The following is a 15,086-nucleotide window of genomic DNA, read 5'->3' on the forward strand; positions in this document are numbered from 1 at the left end:
AACGCCCCATCCAAAGGCAGAGCTACAGCCTTCCCAGCAAGTCCCAGCCTATGGAATTCTGAGCGCGTGAACAACTAAACGCAGGTACGTGTGTACATGCAGGCACATCCAGGAACCAGAACCACTCGTGTTTGGGTCTCGCCTCTCGAGGGGCTGCCCTGGTTACCTGGCAGTGCGATGAAGCGGAGCAGCACCCCACAAAGGTCTCACTACACTTCTTGTGGCCACCTGAACCATGACTGGAAGATACCTGAGGATGTTTTGTGGCTCCCAGCAGCATTGCCAGATGTGTGAGCAAGCGTATCAGCATGAAGACGACGGGGGACAAGGCCCGGTCAGACACTCCCATTGTTCTTCTCTGTCGCACATCTCCAAGTATGTGGCCAGTTTGGGTTCTGTCTACATTATTGCTGTTGGAAAGCATATATATAGTATTTATTTGCCCTGAAAGCATGACAGAAAAGTACTAGATCATTTAGCGCTGAAAAGGTTAATGAATCAAAGCATACCAGAACTCCCGGAAGCCGGGCAGCGCCCTGTGGTACATGCCCCCGACATCGGCGCCGCAGTCCAGACAGCGGCTCGTCTCCACGGGACGGCCACACTGGCAGAAAGCAAAGGGAGGACACCCGAGTGAGAGCCGCTCCAGCAGAGAAAGAAGGAAACAACAACTCAAACTGTAACTGGTTAATTTGGAAACTGCTATATACTGGGAGAAGAACCTCTGCCTCTTGTTTCCTAGATTTACAGTATACGCTGTGGTAGAGCTGTTCTGAATTTTACATTACAGTGGTAAAATGATTAGTAATATAGAGAATTTAGAAAATTAACTGCTGTGCAACAGAACATAAATATCAGTAAATAAACCAAAATGTTTTATTGTTGAAAACATCATCTGCTTACAAACCAACTAATCTCAAACTCTTACCTCTCCCACGGTGCAGGGGTGGCCATTCGGACACACTACAAAGAAAGAGAAACAAACCGGACAGAATTACAGGACAGACATTTATAAAGCCCCTGTTATTTGCTTTCACAGGGACCATCATCTTAGAGAAGGAAAAATGCTTCAAGATCTAATCCAAAGCACTGACAGTCCCAAAGCCCAAAGGAAGGACAGACCCACATAGGAAGCCACGGAATTGTTCATCTTCTCCCCTTGAGGAGCAAGGCAGAGACACCCGAAGGAACCGTTTCATTCAAAACCCAAGGGTGTCCCTTCCGCTTCTCTCCCAGCCGGCCAGGAGCACTCACCGTACCAGCGCAGGGCGGCCAGACCTTGCCAGGCCCTCGCCTGAGCCATTATATCTTCTGGCATTGTAGGCAGAAAAGAGTGCTAAGGAGGAAAAAGGTGAAAAATGAGTATATAAATCAGTTATTTCCTGTAGCAGTTGCTCACTGTTTCCTTATTCTAACAGCAGAAGTCATGCAGATGACAGACATGCACGTTTTCAAGTTCTGCCTTTGAAAATCTACCCTTAACTGTTAATATTGTTAAGCCTTGCGCATGCACTCCCAAGACCCGGTGAACGGGACTGCTCTGACGTCCCCCATTGTGTCCCCGTGCTGTGGACAGTGGGAGCAGAGCAGCAGGTCCCCCTGCCCCAGCCCGGCCCCACGAGCCGCTGTCCCCGAGCACACGGGTCCCCAGCCAGGACCTGCCAGCTGCTTCCAGACTCACTCAAACACCCGCAAACATATTCGCCCGATACTGCTTGGGATGCAGATGTACCTTGAAAAGGCACCGACCCAGAGCTTGTTGTTGTGCTAATTAATCCCAACAACACTGAAATAACCACGCATCAGCAATTCACAGCTACAACAATAAGCTGGTGCGTTTGATGCTGAGACAGGTTAGACTAGAGAGGATCCAGCAGAGAGATGAAAGAACTGGCAACACGCGGGACTGCCAGCCGAGGGAACCGTCACCTGCATGGAGCGCGGCTGGAACGCCAGGTTCCTCAGGGGCCGCAGGACGGGGCTGTGCCCGCACAGCAGGACGGCCGCGGTGTGAACGGCCATCTCGACCAGCGCTCCGTCCCGGCCGGAGCTGCCAGGAGCCACTGTCAGACACGGCAGCGCGTTCAGCACAAGAGAGGCTGCGAAGGTCCGCAGGTCTGGAGAATTCAGGACTTGGGAGTTCTGGATGAACTTCATCATAGCTTCTGTTTGCTGAAAGCACACGTGTAAAAGAAATGGACCCAGCATGATATTGTCCACCGAGCTGAAGGGGACCATCAGCTGCTTCCTATGGTGTGTTGCTGCGCTTTGGAAACATTTCCAGTCTGCTTTGATCAGTACATAACTGTATTTGGGGCTAAAGAACAAAAGACTCTTCCACCCATGATTTAAATGTCATTCATCCTTATCAATGAAGCATGCTTGTCACAAGCTTCCGAAGTGAAGCATCTTACCTGCTGTTTGGGATGAAGGTTTGAGTCAGGAACTCGGTACAGGGCGGTGACCTCTCTGAAAAGAGCCAGGAGCAGGTGGACAGACCGCGCGGCCGGGGGGCTGCCGGGCACCTGCAATACAACCGCCCATGAGCACAAGAGCCTGCAGCTGTCACAGCTGAGCTGTGACAAGGTTTCAGCTGTTGCTGGATATACAGGCTTTAGCAGGTCTGTGGTAAAGCTCCCCCCATAAATGACAGGGGATAGCATAGAAATGGCTGGTCAAGCCATAAATGAGTAACTGAGAGCACTTGTGCTGATTGAGGGGTTTACACCAGGAACCTCAAGTATTTTATTCTTCCAACGCCCAGTCAGAACTGCGCTGTCACTAGGCAGCAGCAACATACGCCTTCCTTCCAATCGAAGCAACAACCAAGTGGGAAAAACAATCCCAACCAGAGTATAACAGATAGTACTGAGACATTCAAAGGGGCATTATTTGCAGACTTCTTCCTGAAGATTTTCATACACAAAATACAAATTGGAACAAGGTTGAAATTACACAGAAAGCACCTGTTTGATTGGGAGGGGCATAAAGCCTCTTTGAGCCCCAGGCTGCTCTCCAGCCAGCTGGCAGCAAGGTGCCTGTACTGCTCAGCGTAAAACACACCGCTGTGACGTAGCACAAGGGGAGAACAGCAAGATGAGCAACCAGAGGTAACCTCAGAGTTACATATGCTAGAACACAGGTGAGAAAGCAAAGCACAGGTGTGTCTGCTGGAATGAGCCACAGCAACTTCCACGCCAAGGCAGCCCAGGCGTGTCCCCTGGAGCAGACACTGTCAACGGCAACACCAAGCTTGAACACTGACCGTCCAGAACCCACAACCGGGTTAGGGCAAGGAGGACGGGCCCTACCTTCTCTGCCTCTAGGAGGGCCTCAGTCTCGCACTCGATCATGGCTTGGCCCACAGCGTCACGCAGCGCTCGGTAATTCTCACCGCACGCCAGGTAACGATCGATGTGATTAGACTGGCTGCTCTGTACCTGCAAAGGGAAAAGCCCACGGTGAGCGCCGCACACCGAGCAGCCTTCGGACACAGCAGAATCTCCTTTGCCCCCCCAGAACTGCAGCATTTCAGCCTTTGCGATGAGCAGCGGGCTCCTCCGCCATCCTCAGCACCAGCCCCAGCACAGTGAGCCCCCCAGAGCCACACAGCAGGACAAACGGCCCAAAGCAGCGCAGGGCGAAGAGGAGAGCGGAGCCATCTCCGAGGAGACTGCTCTCCTTTACCTGCTGCAGAATTTCCACTGGGAACACCCAGTTAAAGCGGGTGTCGGTGACAAGCTTCTGAGCAAATTCCATCCCATACTGACTGGCGATCCTCCGGACCAGGTAAACTCGATGCCAGTCGTTCCTGGAGAGGCTGCAGAACGCTCTCACGTTCGCCAGGTAACGCTGCTTCTCCTCCACCTGGTCTTGCTCTGGAGGAGAAGAAACACTCAGTGTTGCCTCAGCCAGGTTTCAGACACCTCCGGGTGCATCTCACCAGCGCGACAGCCCCAAGGCGAGGGCTGGGCACTCGAGTCCCTTGGAATCAGTTATGTTACCACACTTTGATGCTTCACGGACTGCATAGGTACTTGAGACTCTCCACACACTGTTCCTCTTTATCAGGTGAGCAAATCAGCTCAAAACTTGTACTTATTTCTTTGGAAGTATTTCTTCACCCCTTTTAGCTGTGCAGAGCTCACATTGGTATAAAACACTAAGTCTTACAGCGGTCATGTACCTGAAGCATCATTTATGCTTTGTTCATTTATTCGTTCCCGTTCAATTTAGTTGGTTCTAAATAAGATTTCCCTGTTGGCATCTGGAGGACAAAGTAAATCTCCTTCCAAAGGCACAACTGCGATGTCACTGCCCCGAGGGGTCACTGCCCCAGCCTTGCCACTACTGTAGTTACAGAGCACTGTTAATACATGGGCGAGGGGATGAATGACGACTGACACCTCTAACGAAAGGGAAAAGGAAAAGCCCACGCACCAGAACAAGTTCTGGCACAGCAGGGGAGCGCTGACTGCCCAGCCACCTCCCATGGTGACTCTGCCCTGTGCACAGAATTTCCCTGAGACAGCAGAATAATTAGACTCACCTGCGCCCTCGTGCAAGTCGAAAAGCAGCTCTGCAGCCTTACTCAGGTACAGGCGAACCTTGGCCACCGCCTGCAGATACTCAACGGATGATTCCCGAGGAGTCTCTCGGGTGTTCTTGGGGAGATAGTTCTCTGGAAAGCCCCTGTCCCTGGGCACACGGTCCAAATGCTCGTCTCCAAGGCTGCCCTCAGACTTTTCACAGATGGAATCCTGAAGAAGGGGCAGAGCCACATAAATCTGACGTCCTGCGCACTGGTACTTGACGTGTCCAAGCACCCCAGCTCCCCGCCACGTTTCCCAAGCATACGGCTGAGCAAGAGAGTGATGGGCACGCTGGCTTGTGTGCCCCAAGAGCCCAAGCTCTACCTGTCCTTCCCTTTAAAAGAACACAAATTTTGATCTTATCTACAAAGTCACCATTTTAATGAAAACTATAAGAAATGAAACCTCTACCCTGCTGTCAAGTTTGTTAAAAGTTGTCCAAAGCATTAAAAGTTATGCCAGGGGAGGAAAGCGAACAATCCAAACAGCATAATAATCTAAGGCTTTGCAAACAGTGAATGGCCTGTGAGAACAAGAGGGCAGCCCGGTGGACTAACTGCACAGAGACCTCCTGGCTGCACTGCGCGAGCGCCACCAGCGCACACCGAACACCGAGACACTGCCACGGTGCCCAAGAGAAAGAACTGCTCTAGCGCTGCAGACACACGAGCAGGGCTGGTGGCCCTGGGGAGGATCTGATCTACGCTTCCTTTTGGGCTCTCCAGTTGGGCAGCGAGCTATGTGCACATGAAACTTGCCTAGAATTGCTGAAGAATTCCTATTCTTGACTTTTTATTCCTGCAACAGTTTCATTGCCCAGATCTTACCTCCAAGCAGTTGATGAAAAGCAAGTAGAGCTCTTTTTTGTCATTTTGCTCTAGAATCTCATTGTGCTCCACCCGGGACAGGTACCGTTGCACATCATTTTTCACTTCATTGAAGCTACAGGAGAGAGCAACACCCCCTTACCACAGCTGCAATACTGACAGCTACTTATGTTCTAAATCATGACCAAACTACTAGTTATGTCCCTGGGACAGGTGGAGTCACACTGGATCCATCTGGAAGATGGGAAAACAACCACGTTCAGCACAGCTTTAGGTCAGTAACAGCCAGGTAAACCTGGGCATGGCCTGGTCACATCCTGCAGCACAAGCCATGTGCAAGCCAACCAAGTTGCACAATTAATGCAAAGGAATGGGATGAATTTCACCCGTAATAATTCAAATAGTGAGTGTGAGTAGCACAGAAGCAAGAACAATCAGGTTGGTTTGATAATGTCATGAAAACCAAAGCTGAGCCGCCCCCAGTGTAACATCCCTCGGTTGCGTGACTGTGCTCACCTGTACTTCAAGAGGAGCTTCAGCATCACTGAGCGGATGACGGGAGTTTCATCCACTTCATCGTTAAATGGGGACAGAAGTTTAGTGTAGATAGCAGGGTGATCTGTGGAGATGAGAAACAGACAAGATTGGCAGGTGAGAGAAAACAGCAAGAGAGTCAGCTCCGTGACCTGAGCGTCGGGGCAAGGGAGCTCACCTGAACCTTTCAGGAGGTTCCTGTGAACAAACAGCAGGTTCAGGAGCTCCTGGGTCACCTCTGCCTCGGGGGGTTCGTTGTCCTTGAAGCACATGGTGGTGACCACGTCTATGAAGAACTTATTGCATCTCTGCCGGAACAGGGCGTTTCTTGCTAAGGCATCTCTAGGGGAAGGGTAAAAAGCATTAAGACAATGTTTAAATACAGAAGCACTTAAATAATGGATGAAGCAAAGCAAACACAGGCAGAAGTCACCAAGGTGAGAGACTTTTCCAGCTTTCCAAAAGGCATTTGTGCCACACTTCAGCAGTGGTGTCTGCACAGGCTGTATCATATTAACAACTAAGATCACAAGTGGCAACACGGTGCCAGTCACTTCTAGTGAGATTTTCACTAAGCTTTCAGAAAATAACCCAAGGGGACCAGGAGGTTTCTTGTCCCCCTCAGCCCTGACAGTGCTTTAGCTTCACAGGGTTTTGTAACCACAGTTACATGGGGCCAAGGCAACATCTTCCCTTCTTTTGAAGCAAAGCAAAAATGGACAGGACCTGTTCCAGCTCCAGAAAGCACAGAGCAGAGTTCCCTCCACCCGTTCTGCTCGTGTCGACAGAGTCGCAAATAAGAATCTCATACAGCCAGCCCGCTGTGACACGTCCCCTTGGTCAGGATACCTGAGCTCCACAGAGACCTCCAGATCAGCGTCCTCCATGGCCACCCTGCAGTACGGACAGTGCATCTGCGCGGGGACCAGCCACATCCTGATGCACTTGTGACAGAACACGTGGCAGCACGGCAGGCAGACGGGATCCCTCGGCTCTCCCAGGCAGATCGGACACGGCTGCAGGCCGTACCTGTAATGCAGAAACAGCACTGAACACAACAGCTCTGTGGTGTCTTACCAAAAGCCTTTACTGAGATGTTCGTCTGCAACCAAGAGGAGACAGAGTAAGACCTGCTGGCTAACTGCTTATCTTATGGAAACAAAATGGAAGTCACTGCCCTTTGTCTGGTTTTCATTACACTGTACACAGCACTGCCTGATGTCCAGAAATACGCTGGCCACACCGGCAGCATCCAAGCAGCCCCTGGGGCCTGTCTCGGCACCAGTACCTGTAGAGCCGGCGGCTGACTTCATCCTTGCACTGGCACAGCACTTTCACCACTGCAACAAAAGTCGGATGGGTCTTCATGTCCGAATCGTGCTGAAAACACTGCAGAGGAAAGAGGCAAAGCTGCGTGACTCAGCTCTAATACCCGAGACTAACATTCACATCATCAGCAGGAGCAAACAGGGAAGAGGTGAAATCCCACCTTCGCTTACCTTGGCAAGAAGCAAAGTATATTTTTTCACTAAATTCTCAAGTTCTGGCATCAGAGTGTCGATGCCTAATAACACGTGTTCTACGAACAGAGACATGGCGAAAACCCGGCTCCAGCAGACTCTGCGGGAGGGAAAGCGCCGTTTCAAACACTACAACTGCGAGCTGAGAGCACGAACGGAAATGCAGTAGCAGGTCAGTCTAAGGATCTCACTGCTTTTCATGGTCACCACTACACTACTTGTGCCCCTCTCATGCACCTCCTTCCTCTGCCCTCTGGTTTTCAGCCCTGGCTTCTTGCCAAGGACAAAACACAAAGCAGCACCTGGCACAGGGGGGTTCTGGCACAGGCGCCGGTCCTGTAGACAGCGCTGCAGCGGAACCGAGAGCACTGCACAGACCTTCGCACACCCCAACTCCTACGGCAACGAAGTGATTTTAAAGATATAATAATCACAGTTAACCACATTTTCTTCTCTTCAGTTAAAGGTCTGTGAGAAACTGGGACAGCTCTCTGCACTTGCCTTCCAAGACACAAGACTCCATCTCATATGCAGAGAAGCTCCCCATCTCTCCCGGTCTTACATGGGATGAAGTGGGGAGACATTGCCGGTTAACAGGAACTTCAGGAGAGGTTTAAGTAGCCCCTGAACCCAGCTGGATGCACTGGATGATACTGCCAGGTTTAGAGGGACAATCTACATGAGATGAGAAAACACCTCTGGTTCTTGGTGCTTGGTATGTGACTGAACCCAGCAGGAACCCGGAACGGTTTGCAAAGCCTTCGTCTGAAAAAAGCAGCACCGGAGCAGTTTCCAGCCTGCACTAATGTTCTTACCAACAGCGAGGCAAAGACCAGGACTGTGAACACATCTGTGGTACGTACTCGAGCTGTTTTAGCGCCTGATGGCACTGACCCCCGCTTCTCTGTACATCCTTCTCTTTACAAAGGAATTCAATGGGCATACGAAGATTCTTCACTTTCCGCAGCCAGACCTCGGGGTGCGCTGTCTGCACTTGATCCTGCAGCTCCTCAGCACACGCCATCGCAGCAAACACATCTAGAACCTGGATACACACACAGGGCGGGAGTATAAACACAACAGTGGCATCTCAGAATTATCTGTGCACCTTGGGCTCTCGATCTGGTTTGCTCTAATGCATTCAACTGAATAACTTGAGCATCTTAAGTTCTGGAATTCTCATGCTCATGGCTCAGGTCATTAGCACATCCTATTAACTGATGCAAAAGCAGGGCAAATTATTTTAAATCCTGCTGGTAACAGTGATGACACAGCAGACTGTTCCTAACAGTGAGCATCCTGACGGAGCTCGCGCCTCCCGCTTTACTGTTGCCGAATCATCAGGTGACTGAACCGTCAGTAACCCAGCGCTGAGGGTCGCCCAGCGCCCGCGGGCCACTCTACCATCTCTGACGGCCGCGTTCCGTGGGGCTGCTGCTTCAGAAGGTACGTGACCACCCCAGGGTGCACAGCCATGATCCTGGAGAAGTTCTGCAGGCGGCTCTTGAACTGATTGTATCCCAGGTGGACCCATGGCAAGGACGGGACCATCTCCTCTCTCCTGGGAGACATTGCCTTCCATTCCTCGATGCAGGATAAGAATGCAAGCTGCAGACACTACAAGTTCAGAAAAAAGTTAAAGTTAAAAAAGAACTTTTGGAATTCATCTTGTACTGGAAATCCTGGCAAAATTCTCTGTAAGGAGAGAATTGGTACTTTACAAGATAGCCTTAAATGATGTGTCAGTTTTTACAGGAGCTCCTATGAAAGGACTTTTCTGAGTAAGGTCTCAGCAATTTCAGCAGCCATTGCCAAACGCATCTGCTTTGTAGCGGCCTTGCTGTTAGTCTGTGTCAGAGCAGGACCTGGGCTGCAAAGGCCGGGCTGACACAGGGCACGGTCCCGGCCGCCCTGCTCTCCACTGCACCCAGGGGGTTCCCAGCTCACCGACCTGCAGCTCCTCCACGGAGGACACCCTGATGCTCAGGACAATAAAGTCTGTGATATAGCGCTGGAAAAGCATCTCCTTGTCTTCCTCAGTCAGAGCAGAGATGAATTTTCCCAGTGCGGTTTTCTGGAAGATATCCACAAACTTCTCCGCTTGGTCTGCAAAACGAGAATGCAGAGAAAACTGAACATCGGGGGAGGCCGGGTTTGGCACAGCTTCTGTCCCAAAGAGACCGACACCTGATTAACCACTGATGCATGCAACACTCCTCTCATGCAAAGCATTAACAAGGGATTTGAGGCCAGGACTTCTCAGCCCAAGCACCAGTGTTGTATTTACAGAAACTCACTCTTGGCATTTCCACAGCATTTTGAATACAAGGGCGCAGAATATGTGAAAGACAAATTGCGGGAAGCACAAAGAAAAGCCAGCTGCACAAAGCTCTGCTGGCTCACATGAGCACAGAGGGAATCAAGAATCAAGGTGACTCCGGGGTTGCAGAAAGGTGGAGGTTTGGTAGCGACAAAGCAGAGTTTACAGGGCAGATGGATGGAGATGCTGTGTCACCAGCTCACACCAGGCTCTCACCTTCCGTGTTCTGGATGTATTGAGCTTCCAGCCACAGCTCATCCAAGTACTCCTTTATCCTCCAGCTGAAGGGCATCTCATTCCCAGCATCAGCAGACACCGTCATGTTGTTCTGCACCAGAATGATCTCTGGCTGAGAGCTAGGAGATCAAAAGGTCATTAACACACCCGGCTTTTGTCTGGAAAACACATTCAGACAGAGGCAGGAAGCTGCAGAAAGCAAGAAGTTAGACCTAGGGAGGGAGGAGGGAGGGGAAAAGAACTGAAGGGCTCACTAATACAGCTCAGCCTGCCAGCTGTGCAGCATCGGGACTCAGTAAGTGCTCCCTGGCCCAAGGGCTGCAGCGCAGGACACGTGGGGCTGGGGAAGCAGCTGAACGCGAGAGGCAGAGAGCAAAGCCCGGGAGCGCCGGGGGGAGGACGGACTCGTGCAGACACCGAGAGCCCTGCGGCCTCGGGCACAGCGCGGGGGAGCGACCAGCAGCGTTCACCTCCCGTGCGGATGTGCGAGCAGCGCTGGCCTGGTCCCGGGGCCGCTCTCTGCGGGGCTCACCTGCTCGCTCCCGCAGCGGGAGGGACAGGCAGGAGTTTCGTGTCACTGAAGATGAACATCCACAGGTCCGTCACCCACTTGGCCGGCGGCCTGGCCAGCAGCTCCAGGTTGCCGTTTCTGTCTATGACAGCAACCAGGAGAGCCAGGAATGGAGTGATCACGTTCTGGACTCGCTTCCACAGGGTGTGCCTTGGGCAGAGAGAGACCGAGAAACCCAGAGGGACAGTGAGCAACAACGTCAAACCAGGAGGTGGTAGCCCTGCAAAACTGCTGACATTTGCGTGTGAGAAAGTCCCCCAGTCCTGCCTTTAAGGGGATGAACACCACAACAGAAACCCCTACACCTGTGACCGGTGGCTCGCCTGTAATCCCGCTGTTCCACCCAAAGCACTTGTGCATTCCTGCCCTGCACAGCCCACCCAGCTGTAAGTCGCCCACCCTCAGGAGCCAGGACAGACAGAAGTGCCTCCGGAGGGATCCCAGCACAGCCCAGACTGACACCGCAGATCCGGGTTGTGCAGAACCGCTGTCTCTGCACAGTTGCCATTTGCGCTGGAAGCCCGCAGGTGAGAGGATGTGGCTCTGTGCTCACCTGAAGGTACCGGCCTCCTGGAGAGCACTGAGGTTGGAAGCCTCCCGAAGCACCCAGTTTTTCGGGTAAAGGGAATTTTCTTCTTGCTTCTTCAAGAGGTTAGAGAGACGAGCCTTTGTTATCTTCAGGAAAGAGGCTAGAAAACAACAAGGAACTTGCTTTTTCTGTTGGCGTTGAATCCAAATCCAAGTATCACACCAATAACAACATTTTACAATTGTTTCAATAATCAGCCAACTGGTGGAACAAACAAACAAACTAACCAACCCAAAACCAACACCACCACCACCACCAGAGCTAGAACAGCCTGAGCTCCAGGACAAGCCCTGCAGCCAAAGAAGCGACAGCCTGGGGCACAGACACATGCTCTGGGGAAACCGCCTGGGGGATCCCCCTTGTGAACACCACAGCAAGGACCTCTGAGCTTTGGCGCACCGTTGAGTGAAGGTCCGTGTGTTTCTGGTCCCCTGGGTGCCCAGGGCAGCACCTGCTGCAGCCAGGGAGCATGTACCTTTCAGGTCATTCTCTTTGGACAGGAGGCCAAGGAGAATCTTAATTCGCCTTGTGCTTCGACTAAGATCTTCATTTTGGTCCCGCAGCATCCCCACAGCGCTTTGTACACAGGTCCTCAGGAGAACAGTGGTGTCCAGGATTTCACCCTTCACAGGAACAGCATGAAAACTAGTTCATTCCTCTTCAGTTTTACCCTTTTTCCCCAACCCATCCCTCTCAAAATGATTGTAGTGCTCTCTAGAAAGCGCCTGTGCCCCTGCGTCCCAGCTCCCAGTTTTCCTCATCTCAGGCTGCAAATCCAAGTTCTTCTTTTGCTCTCAAGCACACGATGCACCTGCTGTGACCCTTTCAAATCAGCATGTAACACAGCGTTTGTACTGAGGTTCCTGTGAGGGAACACTTGGCAGTTCGGGAAGCCTGGGAAGTGGAAATGATAAGTATGACCATGGAGCATGCCCCTCCCTGGAGATGCTGAGGCGCAAAGGGCAGAAGCCACACGCAGTCGCCCCGAGCCGCGCAGGGCAAGGGAGCTGCTCAGCACGGCTCCAGCGCACGGGGCGCTCACAGCCGGAGCGCCGGCGCCGCACAGACACCTCAGCCTTGGGGTACAGAAAGACAACAGAGCTTTGAAAACCGATTTTTACAAATTAGGAGTATGAAGTGACTAGGGAATCAGAGGGTCCTTAGAACAGTTTACTTCTTCAGTGATGCCAATTTTGACTGGGCAGCAGGGGGAGAAATTTGTGTCTGATCATTAAGGTTCCTGATGCAAATACTGTTCCTGAGGGCTTTCAAGTGAATGAGGATGCAAAGGGCACCGACGGGTGACAAAGAGCAGAGAGCTGTACCGACAGCTGAGAAGCCAACAACGTGTCCTGAACTGACCTCACAGTGCTCTGCTTGGGGCTCCCGTGTTTGAACCTCCTTGTTTTCCTCCTGTTCTTCACCACTCACAGGCAGAGCTGCAACTGAAGTGTAGAATTGTTGATAGAAAGAAACGATACCCTTCTGCATCAGTCAGATAAGGGTTTATTTAGCAACAGCATCCCAGAGCAGCAGAACATCTGTCAGAGATCCATTATCACCTGCATGAGAAGCTGCTCTAAACACAGCTGCAGCTGCCAGGGTAGTCATGTTGTGACCCCCCTAGAAAAACAGATGCTGAGCAAGGAAAGTCAACAGATATGTTGTACCAGGCAAAAGCTCCACTAGCACCAGTCTGGGGGCGCATTCCGCTCTTCCCGTCCCCACACCAGCACGCAGCTCACCTTTGGTTTTAGCTGAGTGCTCACAGAACATCTGGCTGATGGTGAGGTTCTGCAGGGCTGTCATGTCCGATACCATGTCTTTGGATCTGCGGAGGTCGTCTATATGCACTGACTGCCACAGGCCTAAGGGCAGAGGAACAAAACTTCCTGCCATGCCTGCAGCACACTCTTCTGGAACAGCTTCCCAAGAGTTCTCCCCCAGCAGCTCTGGGGCAGCAGTTCACATTCTGTCATTCTTGATGTGGAAAGGGAAAGCAGCAGCTCCTGTTGAACACGCCAACACACGCGGCCCTGACCAACGGGCGTGGGGCTCAGAGCCCACCGCACACAGCGGGACACGCACTGGGTGTCTGCTGGAGGACAACACGCCAGCAGCACCCACCGGGTCTGCCTGCTGCTCACAGGCTGAGCAGAACGCTCCGGTGCCCGTGGGCTCTCACAGAGGAGACCGCGACTCGGAGGTCCTGACCCCCAGAGCAATGCCCATGGGGTGGGAAAGCTGCTCTGACAACCCACAGGACACACCGATTCCAGGTTTTAATTATTAAAAAGGAAGGTGAACAAGAGAAACGTTGCTCCGTTTGCCTGAAGCCACTTAGGAAGCGAGGAGACCAGACCCACCTCCATGGAACCCCACGTAGGACGTTCCTCCTTCCACCCGGGAAAGCTTCATAATGAAGTAAACAAAGACAGAGACTTCTCCCAGGTCCACCTTGTTGAGCTCATTAACAACCGTGTATCTACAAAGAGGAAATGCCGTTGACAGATCAAACAGAGACAGAAGCGGAGACCACAAGTCTTTCCTCGGTGAGAGCGGTTTCTCCCCGTGCACAGACAGGGCAGCCGAGCGGAACACCCAGCTGGAACCACTTCACGCTTCGCTCACCTGGCTGAGGCCACGAGCTGCGCGTTTTGGGAGCCATCTTCAAAGTCTGTCTGGATTATAAGGACTTTATTTCCTGAGGTGGCACCAAGGAAATCTCTAAAGAGGGAAAGGACATTTCAAAGAAGTCACTACAAAAAAACCCAAACATTAGAGACTGTTGTGGGAAAATGAGGGAAGATCGGTGAAGAGGGTGAGAAACACTCATGTGACTTGCAGCTGGGGTACAGAAAAATACACATGTCACATTCCTCGTGCTGTCCTGCCCACGCGGACCCGCGGCCGACAGCCCGCACAGAGCGGGACAGCGCACCCCCAGACTCACCGGACGTGCTTCAGGAACGAGAACTCGGTGTCGAAGCGCTGCAGGAACAGGATCTGCGGCCTCTGCGCTCTGCCCTGCACTTCCCTCTCCAGGCAAGCGGCGTCCGCGCTGGTGAGGAGCCGCGAGAAGGTGGTGACCTGGGAGCGCGACACGGAGATTGTGCTGTGCCCGGGAACGCAGCAAAAAGGCAGACACTGATCTGTCCTCCCAGTCACCGCTAACTTGCTGTGGAGCACCCCAAAAAATCCACATTTTTTGCCCTACTAGTAGGAAAAGGTTCAACACGGGCTGTTAGACCAACCCGGGCCACTGCTGGGTAGCTGGACACAATGACTCTCGGTGCTGCCACAGACAGGGCAGCACGGCAAGGCGCTGAGAAACGTCTCCTGAACCCCCTGCAGCTGGTGAGCCCCCCGTGTCTCGTGGACCCCCCCGCTGTCCCCCACCACACCCCCAGGAGGAAGCGCATTGAGAGGGGGAAATTCTCCAGCCCATCTCGGCTGAAGTTCTTCAGTTTTGGTAGCAGGCAGAAGTAAAACAGAGCTATTGCATTAAAGGCCCACGAGATCTCTGGTTGTCTGTGGCTTAGCTGGGTTAAAATCTTTAGTATCTTTAAGACCAAAGGCAGACACAAAGAAATGAGGGTTCCAAGGCTCCTGACAACTTTTTCTGCAGCCAGGAGCCTGTTTTGCTGGCTGTGCCCATGGAGGCAGAACTACTGTTCAAGTGAAGACATGCACCAGCTCCCCAAACTCACTTAAGACCCATTGCCATGAAGCATCAAATACCGCTTCACGTGTGGTGGAGGTATTCGATTCTCCATGATGCAACAGCACCGCTGCTGAAACACCCGCCTCTGCACACGTGGGCAAGCGGAAGGTGGCCGCCAGGTTCTCCGGGTGCAGCGATAACAGCCCCAGCAGCAGAAACCAAAAACCTCGGT

At 52.3% G+C, this 15,086-nt stretch overlaps 1 protein-coding gene across 5 annotated transcripts in view; it reads right to left on the minus strand.

The window, feature by feature from the left end:
- Nucleotides 1-15,086, minus strand: part of RNF213 (ring finger protein 213) — a 47,336-nt gene that overhangs the window by 6,094 nt on the left and 26,156 nt on the right. For all 5 annotated transcript variants that reach the window (XM_065035133.1, XM_065035136.1, XM_065035131.1 and 2 more), the window contains exons 29-55: nt 14,144-14,280; nt 13,822-13,917; nt 13,557-13,675; nt 12,936-13,058; nt 12,553-12,635; nt 11,666-11,813; nt 11,155-11,290; nt 10,563-10,751; nt 10,010-10,149; nt 9,425-9,579; nt 8,878-9,090; nt 8,337-8,518; nt 7,453-7,573; nt 7,242-7,342; nt 6,803-6,982; nt 6,132-6,295; nt 5,936-6,038; nt 5,420-5,534; nt 4,550-4,760; nt 3,688-3,878; nt 3,312-3,440; nt 2,415-2,525; nt 1,930-2,172; nt 1,255-1,336; nt 929-963; nt 510-604; nt 251-410 (exon numbers count right to left, since the gene is read on the minus strand). In XM_065035133.1, coding sequence (XP_064891205.1) covers nt 251-410; nt 510-604; nt 929-963; nt 1,255-1,336; nt 1,930-2,172; nt 2,415-2,525; nt 3,312-3,440; nt 3,688-3,878; nt 4,550-4,760; nt 5,420-5,534; nt 5,936-6,038; nt 6,132-6,295; nt 6,803-6,982; nt 7,242-7,342; nt 7,453-7,573; nt 8,337-8,518; nt 8,878-9,090; nt 9,425-9,579; nt 10,010-10,149; nt 10,563-10,751; nt 11,155-11,290; nt 11,666-11,813; nt 12,553-12,635; nt 12,936-13,058; nt 13,557-13,675; nt 13,822-13,917; nt 14,144-14,280 — 3,762 coding nt within the window. The remainder of the gene's footprint in view (nt 1-250; nt 411-509; nt 605-928; nt 964-1,254; nt 1,337-1,929; nt 2,173-2,414; nt 2,526-3,311; nt 3,441-3,687; nt 3,879-4,549; nt 4,761-5,419; nt 5,535-5,935; nt 6,039-6,131; nt 6,296-6,802; nt 6,983-7,241; nt 7,343-7,452; nt 7,574-8,336; nt 8,519-8,877; nt 9,091-9,424; nt 9,580-10,009; nt 10,150-10,562; nt 10,752-11,154; nt 11,291-11,665; nt 11,814-12,552; nt 12,636-12,935; nt 13,059-13,556; nt 13,676-13,821; nt 13,918-14,143; nt 14,281-15,086) is intronic.

Source organism: Columba livia, chromosome 18, assembly GCF_036013475.1.
Source record: "Columba livia isolate bColLiv1 breed racing homer chromosome 18, bColLiv1.pat.W.v2, whole genome shotgun sequence".
In the NCBI taxonomy this organism is placed as follows: Eukaryota; Metazoa; Chordata; class Aves; order Columbiformes; family Columbidae; genus Columba; species Columba livia.